We start from the raw sequence: 16975 nt of genomic DNA, 5'->3' as shown, positions 1-16975 counted from the left end.
ATAGGGAGGGTATAAGGTGCTAAGAGAACACAAAGCAGGAGGTATTTGCTTACCAAAATCTTGAGCCATGAGGAAAGCATTCCTGAAAGAACGCCTTCCTAGATGAGGATGAGCACATTAACCAGGTAAGAAGGGGGAGGATGCATGTTCCAAGAGAGCAGAACTCACTTGAGGAAATGAGAATAAAGACGTATGGGGAGGAAGTGAAGCTAGAGGATGAGCAGGCATTTTAAGCAGGTAATGCTAGAACAAGATTAAAGGATCACTTGAGTTGCAGTGTGGTTCTGAATGGAAACAGGGTGATAAGAGATAGGGGCTGTGGGGCTTCCCTGGTGGCGCAGTGGTTGGGAGTCCGCCTGCCGATGCAGGGGACGCGGGTTTGTGCCCCGGTCCGGGAAGGTCCCACATGCCGCGGAGCGGCTGGGCCCGTGAGCCATGGCCGCTGAGCCTGCGCGTCCGAAGCGCCTGTGCTCCGCAACGGGAGAGGCCACAACAGTGAGAGGCCCGCGTACCGCAAAAAAAAAAAAAAAAAAGAGATGGGGCTGTGGCAACACCCGAGGCAGAGACCTATCAGGAAGCTACCTCAATAGTCTAAGTGAACACTGTCCAATAGAGATATAATGTGAGACAAAAATGAGAACCATAGATAATTTACAATTTTCTGGTAGCCACATGTTTCTAAAAGGTAAAAAGAGATTAAATTAATTTTGATAATGTATTTAAACTTATATATTCAAAATATTGTCATTTTAATGTGTAATCGATAATAAAAATTGTTGTGATTTTACATTCTTTGTTCATATTTAGTATAGAAAATTCAGTGTATATTTTGCACTTACAGCACATCTCAATTTGGACTAGTCACATGACCATGTCTACTGTATTGGACAGTGCAGGTCTAACTGAAAGATGATGGTGGACTGTATTTAAGGGAAGGCGAAGCAGGAATAAAGCAAAGCACAAAAACATCTGATATATTTAAGAGCTAAGACTAAACAGAGCTTGGTGATTCACTGTACTGAAGTACAGGGAGAAACAGTAGTTAAGAATTACATTCCCAGGTCTCTGTCTCCAGCAAGTACTTTTTATTGATCTAGGGAACCCAGGAAAAGAAAAAGATTTGGAGAAGGTGAAATGTTCAGTTTTAGGTTGGTTGAATTTGAGACATCTAGGGGGGCAATGTTAAGTAGACAGTGAGTGTGAAGTTCAGGAAAGAGAACTGGGCCGAAGACAGTTGTTAGGAATAATGATGATATAGTCAGTAACTGCATCTTTCCCAGAGGAAAGTATACGGAAAGTAACTAAAGCAGAGCCTAGAGCACCACGAGGGGCACCAACATGTAAGATACTGGCAGAAAAAAAATTCCTGAAAAGGGAACTAAGGTGTGGTCAGTTGAAAGGACAACCAGCAGAGCATGGTAACACAGACACCATGAAGATCTCTCACTTCATTGCTCCTACAAGACTTGCTCATCGGGCTTCCCTGGTGGCACAGTGGTTGAGAGTCCGCCTGCTGAAGCAGGGGACACGGGTTCGTGCCCTGGTCTGGGAAGATCCCACATGGGCCCGTGAGCCATGGCCGCTGAGCCTGCGCGTCTGGAGCCTGTGCTCCGCAACGGGAGAGGCCACAACAGTGAGAGGCCCGTGTACCACAAAAAAAAAAAAAAAAAAGACGTGCTCATCAACCCCACCAAGACTGCCACTCTCTTGAACTTTTTACTTTATCACCATCATTCTTTCCTGTCTTTGCTTCTCTTTTCATATCTGACCATATCTCATTATGACCAGTTTCCTGCCAATTATCAAGACCTTGCTGCATTGTCCTTCTCTTGCACCTGGGTTGGCAAAGCTGCAACCCATAATTATTCTAATTGTGTGCTTTCTCTGTATCACACAACTGAGCAAATTAGTACTAACAATAAGTCTATGGTAACAAACTTCAACGGACTCCCAATGTTGCTTGAAAATTCTTCTAAAGTTCCTAAATTGTATTCTGAAGAAGATATTATTGTCAAAAAAAATTTTTTTAAATAAAAATAGGATTCAAGAACTGCTAAGGGCTTCCCTGGTGGCGCAGTGGTTGAGAGTCCGCCTGCCGATGCAGGGGACACGGGTTTGTGCCCCGGTCCGGGAAGAACCCACATGCCGCGGAGCGGCTGGGCCCGTGAGCCATGGCTGCTGAGCCTGCACGTCCGGAGCCTGTGCTCCGCAACGCGAGAGGCCACAAGAGTGAGAGGCCCGTGTACTGCAAAAAAAAAAAAGGAACTGCTAAGAGTTTGGAAACTGCTACATTCTAAGAGTTTTACCGTGTAGATTATTAGCCCTCCCTCTCACAAACTTCATACCCAAGATCCCTCCAAGAACGTTAAGAATCCCTGCCAGAGCTTTTGATTCCATCAGCTTCCATTCCAGTTATCCATCACTCTCTAATATCCTTAATCTCATTTTCCATAGAGTCTCTTTCCAACAACCTATAAACATGCTCTTATCTTGTGCCTAGCTACCAATTTCATGTTCCACTCCTGTTCTTTCTTATCTAATCTTCTTAAAAGACTAATCAACATTCATATGTCTCCATTCTCTCATTTATTTATTCCTTAAACTACTTCAATCTGGCATTTGACATATACTTCTAAAACTGCATTAGCTATAGTCAAGATAAGTTGGCAAGATAGGTATAACTTGCCAAAATATAATGGATATTTTTCAGACTTCATTTGAATGAACCTCTCATTGGCATTTATCCTGTTGCAACTCCTTCCTTTAGGCCAGTTGCTTCACCCTTAACGTAAAAACACCATCATATAGTTTTCCTTGTAAAGAGCAGCCATAGAGGTATGGCCACTCTTTCTAAGCCTATTAACCCGCCTGCCACTTAAATGTTAGTATTCCTCAGGATTAATCCATCCGTAACATTTAAAAATATAATCTGACAATAACCCCTTTTGACAAAATAATAAAAAGCTATGAAACCACTTTCAAGAAAAAGTGATTAAGATGATGGACTGAACACACCTCTCATGCTACAAGTCTTTTAAATACATTTTACAAATGAAAGGAATATATCTATAATAATACTGGGGAAAAATCATGCCTTCAGGAGCAATTTTGAGAACGCCTGGAGGTTAAAAATTTAAAAAGTGGAAAAACCAAGAGCACAGAAACCACAGCCTAAATCAAGGCGATGGGTGTGGGTGCAGGTGGGGATGGGGGTGGTCCAAGGCCACCTGAACTGTTCTATGCGTGCCTACCTGGATACACCAAAGGTACTTCAAACTCAATAAACCTAACCAGAACTTCACATCTTCCCATAAACAGATTTCTTTCTCTTGTGGTTCTCTATCTTGGTTATGGTAACAATATCCACCTAGTCACTCAAGCCACATCTCTGAGGCTCATCTTTGCTTTTACTTTCTTCTCACATACATGCATTCCTCACATGTTCCACTGATGTGACCTTTTAAGTTATGCCCTAAATAGACAGTATTTTCCTGGGCCCTGTTATCATTACTCTACTTCAGCCAACACTTTCTGTTGCCTTGAGTATGGCAATGCCCTCCAATAGGTCTTCTCTGGCCTTCCCGCTTGGCACCACCTCCTGCTAAATCCATCTTTCATAATGCAGCCTGCAAAGCCTTTCTAATGTATCAGTCTGATCATGCCACTTGCCTGCTCATATGTTACACAGCTTTCTTATCTCCTGTAGTAGGGTTGACATGTAATCCCAGGACCACTTCTCTTAAACTGATAACATATATGAATAATTGACCATGACAATATGACCAAACATCCAGGTTGCCTGGGACATTCCCATTTTACACCTGCTATTCTGACACTTATCAAAGAGGCCCCTTTCACTAACAAGTGTCCTAAAATAGACAATAAATTAGTCACCCTAATCATAACAATTTTCCACTGAACCTGAATATGGCCTTAGAATCCATTAAAAAAATCATAATTTATCAAAGTTGACATGCAAGATTTAAAAAATCTATTTGCCATCCTTGAAATATAATGTGAGTTCCTTTGTATGGCATATGTGATCCTCCATGACCTGATCTGTGTCCACCTCTGTGGCCTCACATCCCACTCTTCCATCTCACAAGTTATGCTCTAGTTATAAAACCACTTGTAGAGGTACTGAATATACTACACTGCTTCACTAATAAGTGCTTAGGCTCATGATATTCCTTCTAACCAGAACACTCTTCCCCTTTCTTTAATCCTATTACTCTTTTTTTTTTTTGAAAGGAGCTGTAAGTTATTTTATTTTTTAAATAAATTTATTTTATTTATTTTTGGCTGCGTTGGGTCTTCGTTGCTGCACGTGGGCTTTCTCTAACTGCGATGAGTGGGGACTACTCTTCGTCGCGGTGTGCAGGCTTCTCATTGCGGTGGCTTCTCTTTGTTGCAGAGCACTGGCTCTAGGCGTGTGGGCTCAGTAGTTGTGGCTCACGGGCTCTAGAGTGCATGGGCTTAGTTGCTCAGTAGTTGTGGTGCACGGGCTTAGTCGCTCCACAGCATATGGGATCTTCCTGGATCAGGGCTCAAACCCGTGTACCCCTGCATTGGCAGGCAGATTCTTAACCTTAGCGCCATGAGGGAAGTCCCAGCATGGCTCACTCTCAATTTCATTTGAGTATCTGCTTTACTGTTCCCTTCTTCAGACAGATACTTCCTAAATCACTCTATCTAAAATAGGATGTTTACTCCAACCCTGCTATCAGGGTTCCAATAGCAGGGTTGTTCCAATGCCTATCAAACTTTATTTTTCTCTGTAGTTCTGAAACATTATTATGTAGTTACTTATTTGTCTCTGTCTCCCATGAGAATGTAAACTCAATGAGAATGTAAGAAGATTCTATTTGCTTCATCAGTATAACTCCAGCTCCCAGAGCAGTTCATGTCCTACTGTAAGCTTTCAATAAATTTGTCAAAGGGAAGTCCAAGGAACAAGTCTAAATTCCTTAGAAATACTTCTTCAAGGTTTGTCAAAGTGCTTGATTAGAAGCATAACAATCAAATTTATACAGATATAAGCCACAGAGAGTCTCTATAAAAATGTTAAAAAGTTAAGGAGAATTCTGTCCTAATCTATCTTTTTACAGATATAGAAGTTAGACAAGCCCCAAAGGACTTACCGTTCATGAATCTACACATATTTCACAAAAAATTATCTGTATCTAAGTATTTTCCAGTATTTTCCTTATACATGTGTCTTTACATGTGTACCAGATTAGAACTGCTGTTAAATAATCCTAAGTAAATTAGAATGCATAATCATATAGAATAACTGGAATTCTATCAATTTACAAAATCAGAATGTCTACCTGATTATCTGAGAGCCACATAGCAGTCAATTGCTGTAGCTTTGTAAAGCTAAAGGGCAAATTTTTTAATCTGTGGGAAAAAATACAAACAAAAATTAAACTTTAAAAATGAGAAATGTTAAAATGAGAGCTAGATCTAATGGTCTTCTAAACAATGTTATATTATTGCATATGAAAATAGGAGAAAAACATTTAATTCAGGAGAAAACCCAGTATAGGTCTTTGAACAGGATATAAGACAAAATACTATTCAGTTTTATAAGAATTAATTTTAAAAATATAATTCTTCAATTGAATCAATTTTACTGGGGGAAAAATGGATAATCTAATAACCTCAAAAAAAATTATCTGCTAAGAAAAACTAGCAACTATCCCTACCTTACTGCAAAGGCAAGGACAAATTAAACAATATCTCATAAAATTGCTTTGGATGTTTTACTTGCCTTTACAGAGAACAAACCGTTATAGGAACCACTCTGAGTAAGAGCTTGTTATAAATACTGCACTCTTTTTATTTCATTGTGACCCAGCACTTTCATACTCAAGAAGACTATTTTAACACTATAATGAGTAAAAACAAAGTAATAGCAATACTCAGTAGAATGCTAAATTGGAACAGCACCCTACTTAAACCTTCTGTCTTATGTCTATCTATTCTATGCCTAACTTTCAAGGAACCTAGGGAATCTAGGTCTCTAGAAACCTAGGGTGCTGGAACTTAGGGATCTAGTTTTAGGGGACAAAGTATGGGCTGAAACAAGGATTTAATTTTAAAAGGGATTTAATTTTAATGATTTAATTTTCAACCACACTGGATAGCTATAATTAATAATTTAAAAGGAGGGGCAGGGACAGTAGTTCTTCTTAAATAAAATGGAACAGTCTAAATACCCTAACTAGTCAGAAAACTGAGTTTACATTAAAGCTCTATCTTACAAGCTATCTGAATCACCTTAAATCTGAGTCTTAATTTTCTCCTCCATAAAATGGGAATACCCATTTATTATTTTATAGGGCTGTTTTGAATACTTTGTAAGATACTACAAAAGCAAAATGTAAAAATGCCATTACAATGTTCTTTTATCACTATTAGTATCTTTACATCAGAAAAAATTATGGACAATCTGTTAACTTAAACACTGTTCCAGTTTGTGATCTATTTTGCTCTATACCTTGGCTGTGTTGTCCAAAATTATTTGAGTGGGTGTCTAATCACACCTTTGCCCAGATTAATACAAGGAGTAGATTAGATTAAAAGCTGCTTTGTTCAACAGCAGTATTAAGGTGAAGATCTGACTTTAGAAATAAAAATGGCTACTATAAGGAGATAATTAAGACTATATAGCTAAAGTCAACATAAAATGAACTGTGACAAATAACCACAGTACAATAATTAACATCAGGTAAAATTAAATCATTCTTTCAAATGAAAATTCTACACAAAAAACCAAAAATATATATGAAAAGAAAAACATGCATTAGATTTTCTAACACATATAATGAAATTTTAATTTCATCCAATAGATGTCTTCTACAAACCAAATGATGAATTACATTGTTACAAACCTATTGTCACTCAAATTAATGACTTTTAATTTTTGCATATCACCCATTTCCTCTGGAAGTGTCTCAAGTTTATTGGAATGGAGAAACAGCACAGTTATATTTTTCCAGCTTCCAATCTGAAAGAGAAACAGACTTGTGGATCAAAACTTCGCCTACTGCTTAACAGACATTAAGTAAAGTATCATTTTCAAAAGTTATAAAAAATACTCTTCTCATTTATAAAAGGAATTATATTTTCCCTTTTCAATTATTAACTTCCATATATGAAGAAAAGTATTTAGGTATCTCTTGAAAATCAATATAGCTAATTATTATTCAGAAAATAAATAACTTAGTTACAAAATTATTTCTGAAAATAAAGAAAACCACACTGGATAGCTATAATTAATAATTAGAAATATAAAAATTCAAAATAAATTTTAAATACAGTACCTCTGGGGGTAACTGTTGTAAGTAATTATGATCTGCAGCAAATGTTCTTATATTAGTAAGCTGCCCAATAGATGAAGGCAAAGCTTCAAGTTCATTGAAGCTACAATCCAGTTCTTCTATTGACACTAACCTTTAATTAAAAAAGAAAGCACATATTTTAACAAAAGATTTCCTGTATATCATTCAAAACTTAAGAACATATGACTATTTGAACTTGACTTTAACAAACGTAGAGAAAATCTACTTCTACAGTTCACCTGTAAAAAAATCAGCCTGCCTTCATTATAAATAAACCCAACCTGCAACCAACTGCTTATTTAAATGTTTTTGGAATCTCCTTTAGGTGTTAACAATTATCTGAAAACAATATATGGCATGCTGAACCGAAAGAAAAATCTTCTAGTTCTATTAATACACAAAAATCTTACCCTCCTATAGAGTCTGGCAGATACATTAACTGATTTTCATCTATTTTAAGAGTTGTTACATTCTTCAATGAACCTATTGAGGGAAGAAATAATATACAATTTTCCATCTTGAACTAGAATCAAGTCAACCAACAGTCAATGTGAGCACATATTACATTTGACATGAATCATAAAGAACTTTTAAAAACCAACATATCTAAAAAACATACCATCCCAACCCCATCAACTCTCTATTCCCTCACCCTGTATTTACAATTTTCACATACATACTACCTCTTAACAGTAGTGTATATTTATCGATTTAACCCTCACTAAAATGTAAGCTTCATAAAAGATGTACTTTTTGTCTCCCTTTGCTAACTGTGGTAGCCATGCTCCTTAAAACAATGCCATGATGGCACAGTGAAGATACACAATACAAACTTATGGTATCAATGGATTAAAGAAGTGGTACTATGACCATAGTTTTCTTAAGTGTATAACAAACTATTCTATATATTGTACATATACTAAATACTAAAACAATAAAAATGGAGTTTAATTTAAAATTAAAAGTGTTGAATAAATTATGGTAGAGCTTGCAAAATGAAACCTGAGCTAAAACAGTTATGTAATTCAATTGAAAAATATGTAAAAATAATTCTGATTTTTATATTTAAACAACATGAAGATGCCAAGATTTAAGTTTTTGGTTCTTTAAGATAATTCAATTTCCTTGATGCATCATCAGACACACAATTACACAAACACAGCTGACCCTTGAACAACACAGGTTTTAAGTGCACGGATCCACTTACATGCAGATTTTTTTCAACAGTAAATACTACAGTACTACATGACCCACAGTTGGTTGAATACATGGATGCAGAACCATGGACAGGGAGGAAATGAATGCAGATACAAAGGTGCAACTATACATTATATGAGATTTTCCCACTGTGCAGAGGGTTGGTCCCCTAACCATCATTGTTCAAGGGTTAACTGCATAGATTTTTGCAGGATTTTGCTTATCTGGCTGTCTTCTTGTGAGTCTAAAATGTAGTTAAGATTGAAAAAAGTTACTAGATAATGGCCACGATCAAGAGTTAAACCAAATTTGGGTAAATTAAACTCTTTTAAAGAATTTAAACTTTATTGCAGTAATAAAAATGACATTTCCTTAAAGTAAAGAAAAACAGTAATGTCAACAAAAGAGTAAATTGTATAACTGATCGCATCAGAAAAAAACTCAAATAAGATCTATGACTTCAGAGAACAGTAAAACTATCTCATAACAAATAAAATTTGATATATGGAAGGTCTGAATCAAACTACGGCATTAAGTTTCTCATATTTTATATTAGCAAACATTAATTACATGATTTAGAGAGCAATACAAACCAACAGTCTCAGGCAGTTGTTGAAGTGAATTGCTTGATAATAGGAGGTCTTGAAGGTTTTCACATGCTGAAATTCCTTCTTCAACCATTTCAATATTATTTTTAGAAACATCTAAATATGTGAGCTGTTTCAAGCTACCGATAAACTGTAAGTAAAAAAAAAAAGGAAATCTAATGACTCCATCAACAGTAAGTGGTGAAAAGTTTAGATAATAAATCTAATGCCAAGTTATAATTTAAAATTAAATATTTATATGAGAGGATTCATAATTTTTTTAATGCTATTAGTAAAGTATTCAGTAATAAAGCTAAGAGCTCCTACTAATGTTAGCCCAGCAGAGTGACAACAGACATATACTTTTCTTTGGGAACTTAGCTGCCCATCATTTGAAAGGGGAAGAGCAAATATGGGGATTCGTATGGCTTTAGTTCTGAGAATGAACACAATGTCAGCTGCTAAGAAACTACATGGAAAATAGCTTACTTCAACAATTCCCTGGGCAAAATGAAATAAGATATAAAGTCAACTGCAACCGCTGGGAAGGACACACTCCATGGCATTAAAAGAGAGTGACAGTTGACCCTCAACAACACAGGTTTGAACTTCACAAATCTATTTACACATGGATGTTTTTCAACAGTAAATACTACAATACCATACTATTTGTGGTTGGTTCAATCTGTGGATGTAGAACCGCAGATCCAGAGGAGGAATCCCATAACAATGAAGGAATCTTGGATAGGGAGGGCTGACTATAAGTTATACACAGATTTTTGACTGCACAGAGGGTCAGTGCCCCCAACCCCTGAGTTGTTCATGGGTCAACTGTGTTTTACAAAAATTTATTACAGAAATTTAAAAATTTTAATCAAGAATGTGTTGACAAACCCAATCAAAAAATGGGCGGAAGATCTAAATGGACATTTCTCCAAAGAAGACATACAAATGACCAAAAAGCACATGAAAAGATGCTCAACATCACTAATTATTAGAGAAATGCAAATGAAAACTACAATTTTGATTGTGCAAAGCCATTTCTACAAAACCGGTTTTGATTCTACAAAACTGGTCAGAATGGCCATCATCAAAAAATCTATAAACAATAAATGCTGGAGAGGGTGTGGAGAAAAGGGAACCCTCCTACACTGTTGTGGGAATGTAAATTGGTACAACCATTATGGAGAACAGTATGGAGGTTGCTTAAAAAACTAAATATAGAACTACCATATTTAGCTCTATAACTATGGTATAGATCCAGCAATCCCACTCCTGGGCATATATCCAGAGAAAACCATAATTCAAAAAGATACATGGGGATTTCCCTGGTGGCACAGTGGTTAAGAACCCGCCTGCCAATGCAGGGGACATGGGTTCGAGCCCTGGTCCGGGAAGATCCCACGTGCCGCACAGTAACTAAGCCCTATGTGCCGCAACTACTGAGCCTGTGCTCTAGAGCCCACGTGCCACAAGTACTGGAGCCCACGTGCCTCTAGAGCCTGTGCTCTGCAACAAGAGAAGCCACTGCAATGAGAAGCCCACACACCACAACAAAGAGTCGCCTCCGCTTGCCACGGCTAGAGAAAGCACGCGTGCAGCAGCAAAGACCCAACGCAGCCAAATAAATAAATTTATAAAAAAAAAGATACGTGCACCCCAATGTTCACTGCAGCACTATTTACAATAGCCAAGACATGGAAGCAACCTAAATGTCCATCAACAGAGGAATGGATAAAGAAAATGTGGTACATATATACAATGGAATATTACTCAGCCATAAAAAAGAATGAAACAATGGCATTTGCAGCAACATGGATGGACCTAGAGATTGTCACATTCAGTGAACTAATACAGAGAAAGACGAATATCATGTAAGGACCTACTGATTAGCACAGGGAACTCTATTCAATGCTCTGTAATGACCTATATGGGAAAAGAATCTAAAAAAGAGTGGATATACATATAGGTATAACTGACTCACTTTACCGTATACCTGAAACTAATACAACATTGTAAAAAAAAAAAAAAAAGGAACATGTTGACAACTTAAAAAAAGTAATTTGTTTCTATCTAACAGTATTAAGAATTAAGGAATCATTTTTAAACTAATTAAAACTTATTTGAAAAAAAAAAAAACTTATTTGAAAATGTGTAATTCATAAAAATGCAAAGGATAGACAGCAATAAGGAAAGTCTTTAAAATTTGATATACGTACCCCTGGAATAAAAGTCAGTCTATTACCATCCATCCAAAATTCTTTCAATCCACTTAGCTGCTCAAGTACTTCAGGCTATTTAGGTTGGGGGGAGGGGGAAATATATTAATTTACTTGAATATATTTATTTGGCAAAAGAAGCTCCCCTGGGAATTTCTAATAAGTTTCACTTTAAAAAATGAGGGAAAAAAAAAGCAGAGCCAAGACTCAAGCCTTTCCACTATATTATAGCTATTACACAAATATTACTCAATAGATATTCCATAACAGATTACAGAAAACTCCTTTAAGCTTTTGATTACATAACAGGCTCAAGTATTTATACAATTAATAAATAAAACAAGACCCATTACTTTCAAGAATACAATAAAAAGATACTCTCAATCATTATCTGTAAAAAGATGTAGACTTTTAGGGACTCTTAAAAAAAAAAAAAGATACTCTCTGATGACCTAGAGGGAGGAAAAAATAAGGCAATATACATCCTAAAAGTCCAATAATAAGCGAAAGGTAAGTAAACCAAGGCATAATCATATGATAAGCGTATTGTGTTATTTTCAGCTTCCTGCAATTACATGGTAGAATACTGTTCATAACATGACGTTGAGGACCAAAAAATTAAAAAGATGTAGTGGACTCTGGTATTCAGGCAAAATTTGCTCTTAGGTATTCACCCTTGGAGGCTCTTCTGAATGCATCATTTGAAGGTATTTCTGTCATCCCACAAACCTGTATCCAATCATTGACAGTATGATGGCATGGAGTGTCATCATATCTAATCACCATAATAACATGAGTAATACATAAAAGGCATGTCATTCAGATTTACTGTTAACATTAAGTATAGGTAAGAATTCTAGGTTTAAATTGTATTAAAAGAAATCTCTTTCTGTGCTTTACCTGTTACAATTCTAACAGTAATTTTTTTTTAAATGTGTAATGTTGGAAGATGGAAATGGTACAAAAATTAATGATTCTGTATGATGCTCTGATTCATAAAATAAATAATTTAGAATTTTCAAATAGTTAATATGGAAATAGATTAACACATATAAGACAAATATTGAGAAAATGTACAACAGTTAGATAATTTAGGAAGCAAAGAATATTCATTTTTTCACAAGGCGTAAAAACTTCTACAACACAGAGTAAAAGTCATCATATACCAGCTTCAATTAAAATATAATAAAGAATATAAAATAGCATATTTTAGAAAAAAACATGTGATACCCAAAACCACCATGCTCCTCCAGTGACTTCAGCTGAAAAGCTGTCTATTTAGTGAGCAAATGTACAATACAGTATCCAAAGGGCAATCATGCAGCTGGTGGTGCTGAGAAATTCTTGTTCTTAAGACTATCATTTGTAACTTAACAGCAATTTAAAAAAACGAGCTTGTAAACATAACGTAAACATTTTAATGATGATGATATTGTTAATGAATTCCTCTTCAAAAGAATATCTAGCTTATTTTTCTGAGTTCTCTTGGAGCAATGACTGAAGACAAAAAACTGCTTACATACTTCTTTCCTTTTTGATTTAGCATCATACTCCTTTGCATACAAAGCAAAAACACGATCCTGAGGTCTCATTACCAACTCAAAAATAATAGTTGTTTCACTCAATGTTTTCCTTTTAGCTATTAAGTAAAATTATAGAGAAGTACTTTATCACTGAGTAAATTCCTAAGCAATACTCCCATGGAGTTATTTTTGACTCACAAGTACTCTTCCTGATGCATTCTAGTCTGGTGAAACTTTTTCCCTTATAATCTTTCAAAGTTTCTACTTCCTGGGCCTAAAAACTTTTAAATACCTTTTCTATGGGTTTCTCATTAATTTTACATTTTTACCCTCACTCCTTTCAGATGTTATCTGTTTAATTTTCCCTGTTAAAAATTTTCATATCTTGTCTCCCTAAAATATATGTAATATCTTTACCCAATTTTATACTTTACAAATGCAGAGAAATAAACACATTAACTTTCACATTTTGCTCTTGATCAAATGAAGACTTATAGATAGTGAGGTTGGTGAGAACTTACCACTTCTGTGAATTCATTACTTCCCAAATCCAGTCTTTCCAGCTGGGTCAGTCTATTCATGGTTCTATGCACAATGGATTAATAAAGAATTAAGTATACAAAATATCAATTACATGGAATCTTTTAAAATTTATAATGTAAAATATTCTTATGTATTATCTAATAACATACAAGCTTTCAAATGTTGATAAAATAAAAATAATTTTCTAAGGAAAAAAGTCATATTTAATTTCTAAATAAAATGAAATAAGTTATCAATTATTCTCTAATTTTGCCTTCTCATCAGGTTATTTCTATTCTTAAGAAGTAATTGCAGTAAATTTAAACCCCCAGTCCAGAATACGAGTAACTGATTTTCCATTTTTTCCACAAAATAAATTTTCAGATAGTATAAATTAACTAATGATTAGATTGTTTGGCAGCTTCATATGAATTACCATTTTTCAAGACTGGTGATATATTTGTAAAACTTTAAGATAATTAACTGAAAATTAACATTCAAAATTCCAAGAACAGTAAATATTACATTGTTCCCCACATTTTCAAATTAAATTCAATACAAATCAAAATAAAGTTTTACATGAATCACAAATATAATTCATAGACTGCATTTATTTTAAATTAAACTACAATATACCATTTTTAACTTCCAACTTAATACCAACATATCTCTGCAACGACAGAAACTTGAAGAATGTACAAACTGATTTCATGATGAAATAAACTAAGTTGTATTTTTATAGCTCCTTCAATGAAGGCACTTTTTAAACTAAACTAATTTCTAATTAATTCAAACACATATTATTTTTAGAAAAACCTATTATTTAATAGGTTGAGGTGCTACCAGCTACCCAGATAAGGAACTACATTAATTTTTTTTTCTAATTTTTAATTAAAAAAATTTTTTGGGCAGTGCCGCATGGCTTGCGGGAGTTCCCCAACCAGGGATTGAACCTGGGCCACAGCAGTGAAAGCACTGAATCCTAACCACTAGACCACCAGGGAACTCCATAGGAACACATTAAATTTTTTTTAGGATATGACAAAATTATGGCAAAATGCAATCATCATATTATCAATATATCAATGTTAATTAGGAAATTAACACCATTAAACACCAACAGACTCCTTAAATTATGACACAAGAACACAGATTATTTTTATCTTCTCTTGAAATTCAACAAATTAGTAATAATAAGTAAAATAAAACTTGATTAAATTTATCTGGGTTTTTAGTGAAAAAAAATAAGAATACATATCATAATTGTAATGTAATTATGTTACTGACCTACCATTAGAGAAAGCTAATTTTCCCTAACCCTTCCATTTAAAATATGCCATTCTATCAATACTAATTTAATTCATCTCCCAACACCAATTTTTCTCAAAGCTGTTTTATTTAACTCTGATTTACTGAGTGCCTATTCTCAGGTTCTACGAGGTACTATAATTCTACCTCCCTTACTCATATCTGTCTTTGTCCTGAAAACCTGTAAATTAGTTCCAATTTGCTTTATAACAAAGCAAAAAGGTGTTTCCAGGATCTTTCTCAAGAAAGATTAGATACTAACTTCTATGTCCATAATACTATACCAGGTCGACGTTTGAGAAAGGTAAAGAGGGCTGTGAGGAGGGGGTAAGATTGAAAGAAGAAAACATGGTCTTATTTTTCTTAATTCAGTATTCTTATAATGACAAGATAACAGAAAATTCACATGCAGCAATTAAACACTTTATATCAACAAGGGTAACTTATTTTTTAAAAAGGGTACAAAAAGAAAAGCAGTGCAAGGCTTCCCTGGTGGCACAGTGGTTGAGAGTCCGCCTGCTGATGCAGGGGACACGGGTTCGTGCCCCGGTCCGGGAGGATCCCACATGCCGCGGAGCGGCTAGGCCCGTGAGCCATGGCCTCTGAGCCTGCGCGTCCGGAGTCTGTGCTCCGCAACGGGAGAGGCCACAACAGTGAGAGGCCCGCGTACCGCAAAAAAAAAAAAGAAAAGAAAAGAAAAGAAAAGCAGTGCACTAGAAAATTCAATTACAAACAATATCGTTAGAAATTTAAGTTTTAAAACTGATTTAGGAAAATGTGAATGACACAGATATGTAATAAAAAAGAGGAAATACATTGTTAAATTCTAAAAGCATCTCCATCACAACTTGCTGTAGCTATAACACTGGCAACTCTGGTCCTACTCATACACCTGAAAAATCTAAGACACAAAATTTCATCTTTTCATTTCATTTTTACGTCTATTCATTTAAGATCCAGCTTCCTACTTCACGGAGAAAGTAAAAACAATATCCCTCAAATTTCATCCTGTTTGTCTCTAAAATTCCTTTGTATTTAACTCATTTTTACCTTCTCTTCTGTCTCAGAGGAAAAATATACATTCTTTGTGTTCTTTGTACTGTGCTCTCCAGTATTAAGACGGTATTAAATTTCATTTAACTGCGTATTTAAAACAGCTTTCCCACTGTCTAATCTTGGATCATAAAAAGGTCCACTCATATAACCTGAATGCACATGACTTTCCTAACACGTAAAACTGTGGCCTCTTTACAGTTTGTGAGGCCTCAAATATTTTAATCATGTCTTAAAAAGAAAGCAGTAAAGAATTATATTTGCAAATACACTGAGACCCCAATCTGAAGTTAAATAAAGACTTAAAATAGAAGGAGTTAAAATAAGTGAATTACCTATGATATCAGAGACACCATATTAATTGTAGGCTTAGATGTTTTAGTAAACAATTTACACCTTGTTTATTCAAATCTCTTAGCAGTCAAGTTCTGAGCTAAGGAGTCATCAATGCCAATACCAAATCTGTAAACCTTTTTGAATTTCAATATGGATAATTCCCACTTTATACTCACAACCATCACCATAAACTCTAATCAATCCAGTCTTTTGGGAATCAAAACCAGATATGCTCCTTGCCCTCAAAGCCTTACATTCATGGGGGGGTGGGGGTGGGGAGGAGGAAGGACCAAGTACATGTGCCAGTGGGAATATGCTGGCCAGGTAAGATAAGAGTAAAATGTATTTTAAAAATTAGGCTAATGTGGTAAATGTCATAACAGATATTAGTAAGATGCTACAGAAGTTGAGTAAACAGAACAACTAACTCCTGGAGAACTGAAGATGCTTCTATTAAGAAGTGACAACTCTTGACAAATAAACTACAACAGGAGTCTGAGAAGTTTTCTGTAAGGGTCAGATATTTTAGGGTTTGCATAAAGTCTCTGTCACAACTACTTGACTCTACCACTGTAGAGCAAAAGCAGCCACAGACAATAAGTAAATGAATGAATGTGGTTCTGGTGAAACTATTTACAAAAAGTAGTCTCTGGGACAGATTTAACCAGTCTGTAGTTTGCCATTACCTAAACTGTAAAAATGGACCAGTGAATCAGGGTGTTTTAAGACGTTTCTTCAATAAATGGACATAGACCAGTGCATTCTGAGTTTGTATATGTTTTAGTTTTCTCTTATTTGCTCTTGGACTGCCATCTCCTCTTGATGTTAGCTTACCAGTAGGGGGCCCTCCATCCCATTTCCAATTTACAACAGACTAAAACCAA

At 35.4% G+C, this 16975-nt stretch overlaps 1 protein-coding gene across 6 annotated transcripts in view; it reads right to left on the bottom strand.

The window, feature by feature from the left end:
* The window catches only part of ERBIN (erbb2 interacting protein), a 70232-nt gene that overhangs the window by 31542 nt on the left and 21715 nt on the right, over positions 1 to 16975 (bottom strand). For all 6 annotated transcript variants that reach the window (XM_065874944.1, XM_065874940.1, XM_065874939.1 and 3 more), the window contains exons 6-12: positions 13394 to 13457; positions 11350 to 11424; positions 9137 to 9281; positions 7757 to 7829; positions 7329 to 7458; positions 6897 to 7012; positions 5331 to 5400 (exon numbers count right to left, since the gene is read on the bottom strand). In XM_065874944.1, coding sequence (XP_065731016.1) covers positions 5331 to 5400; positions 6897 to 7012; positions 7329 to 7458; positions 7757 to 7829; positions 9137 to 9281; positions 11350 to 11424; positions 13394 to 13457 — 673 coding nt within the window. The remainder of the gene's footprint in view (positions 1 to 5330; positions 5401 to 6896; positions 7013 to 7328; positions 7459 to 7756; positions 7830 to 9136; positions 9282 to 11349; positions 11425 to 13393; positions 13458 to 16975) is intronic.

This window comes from Phocoena phocoena, chromosome 3 (assembly GCF_963924675.1).
Source record: "Phocoena phocoena chromosome 3, mPhoPho1.1, whole genome shotgun sequence".
In the NCBI taxonomy this organism is placed as follows: domain Eukaryota; kingdom Metazoa; phylum Chordata; class Mammalia; order Artiodactyla; family Phocoenidae; genus Phocoena; species Phocoena phocoena.
The sequence above is the reverse complement of the archived record's forward strand: the minus strand, read 5'-3'. Positions and strand labels throughout refer to the sequence as shown.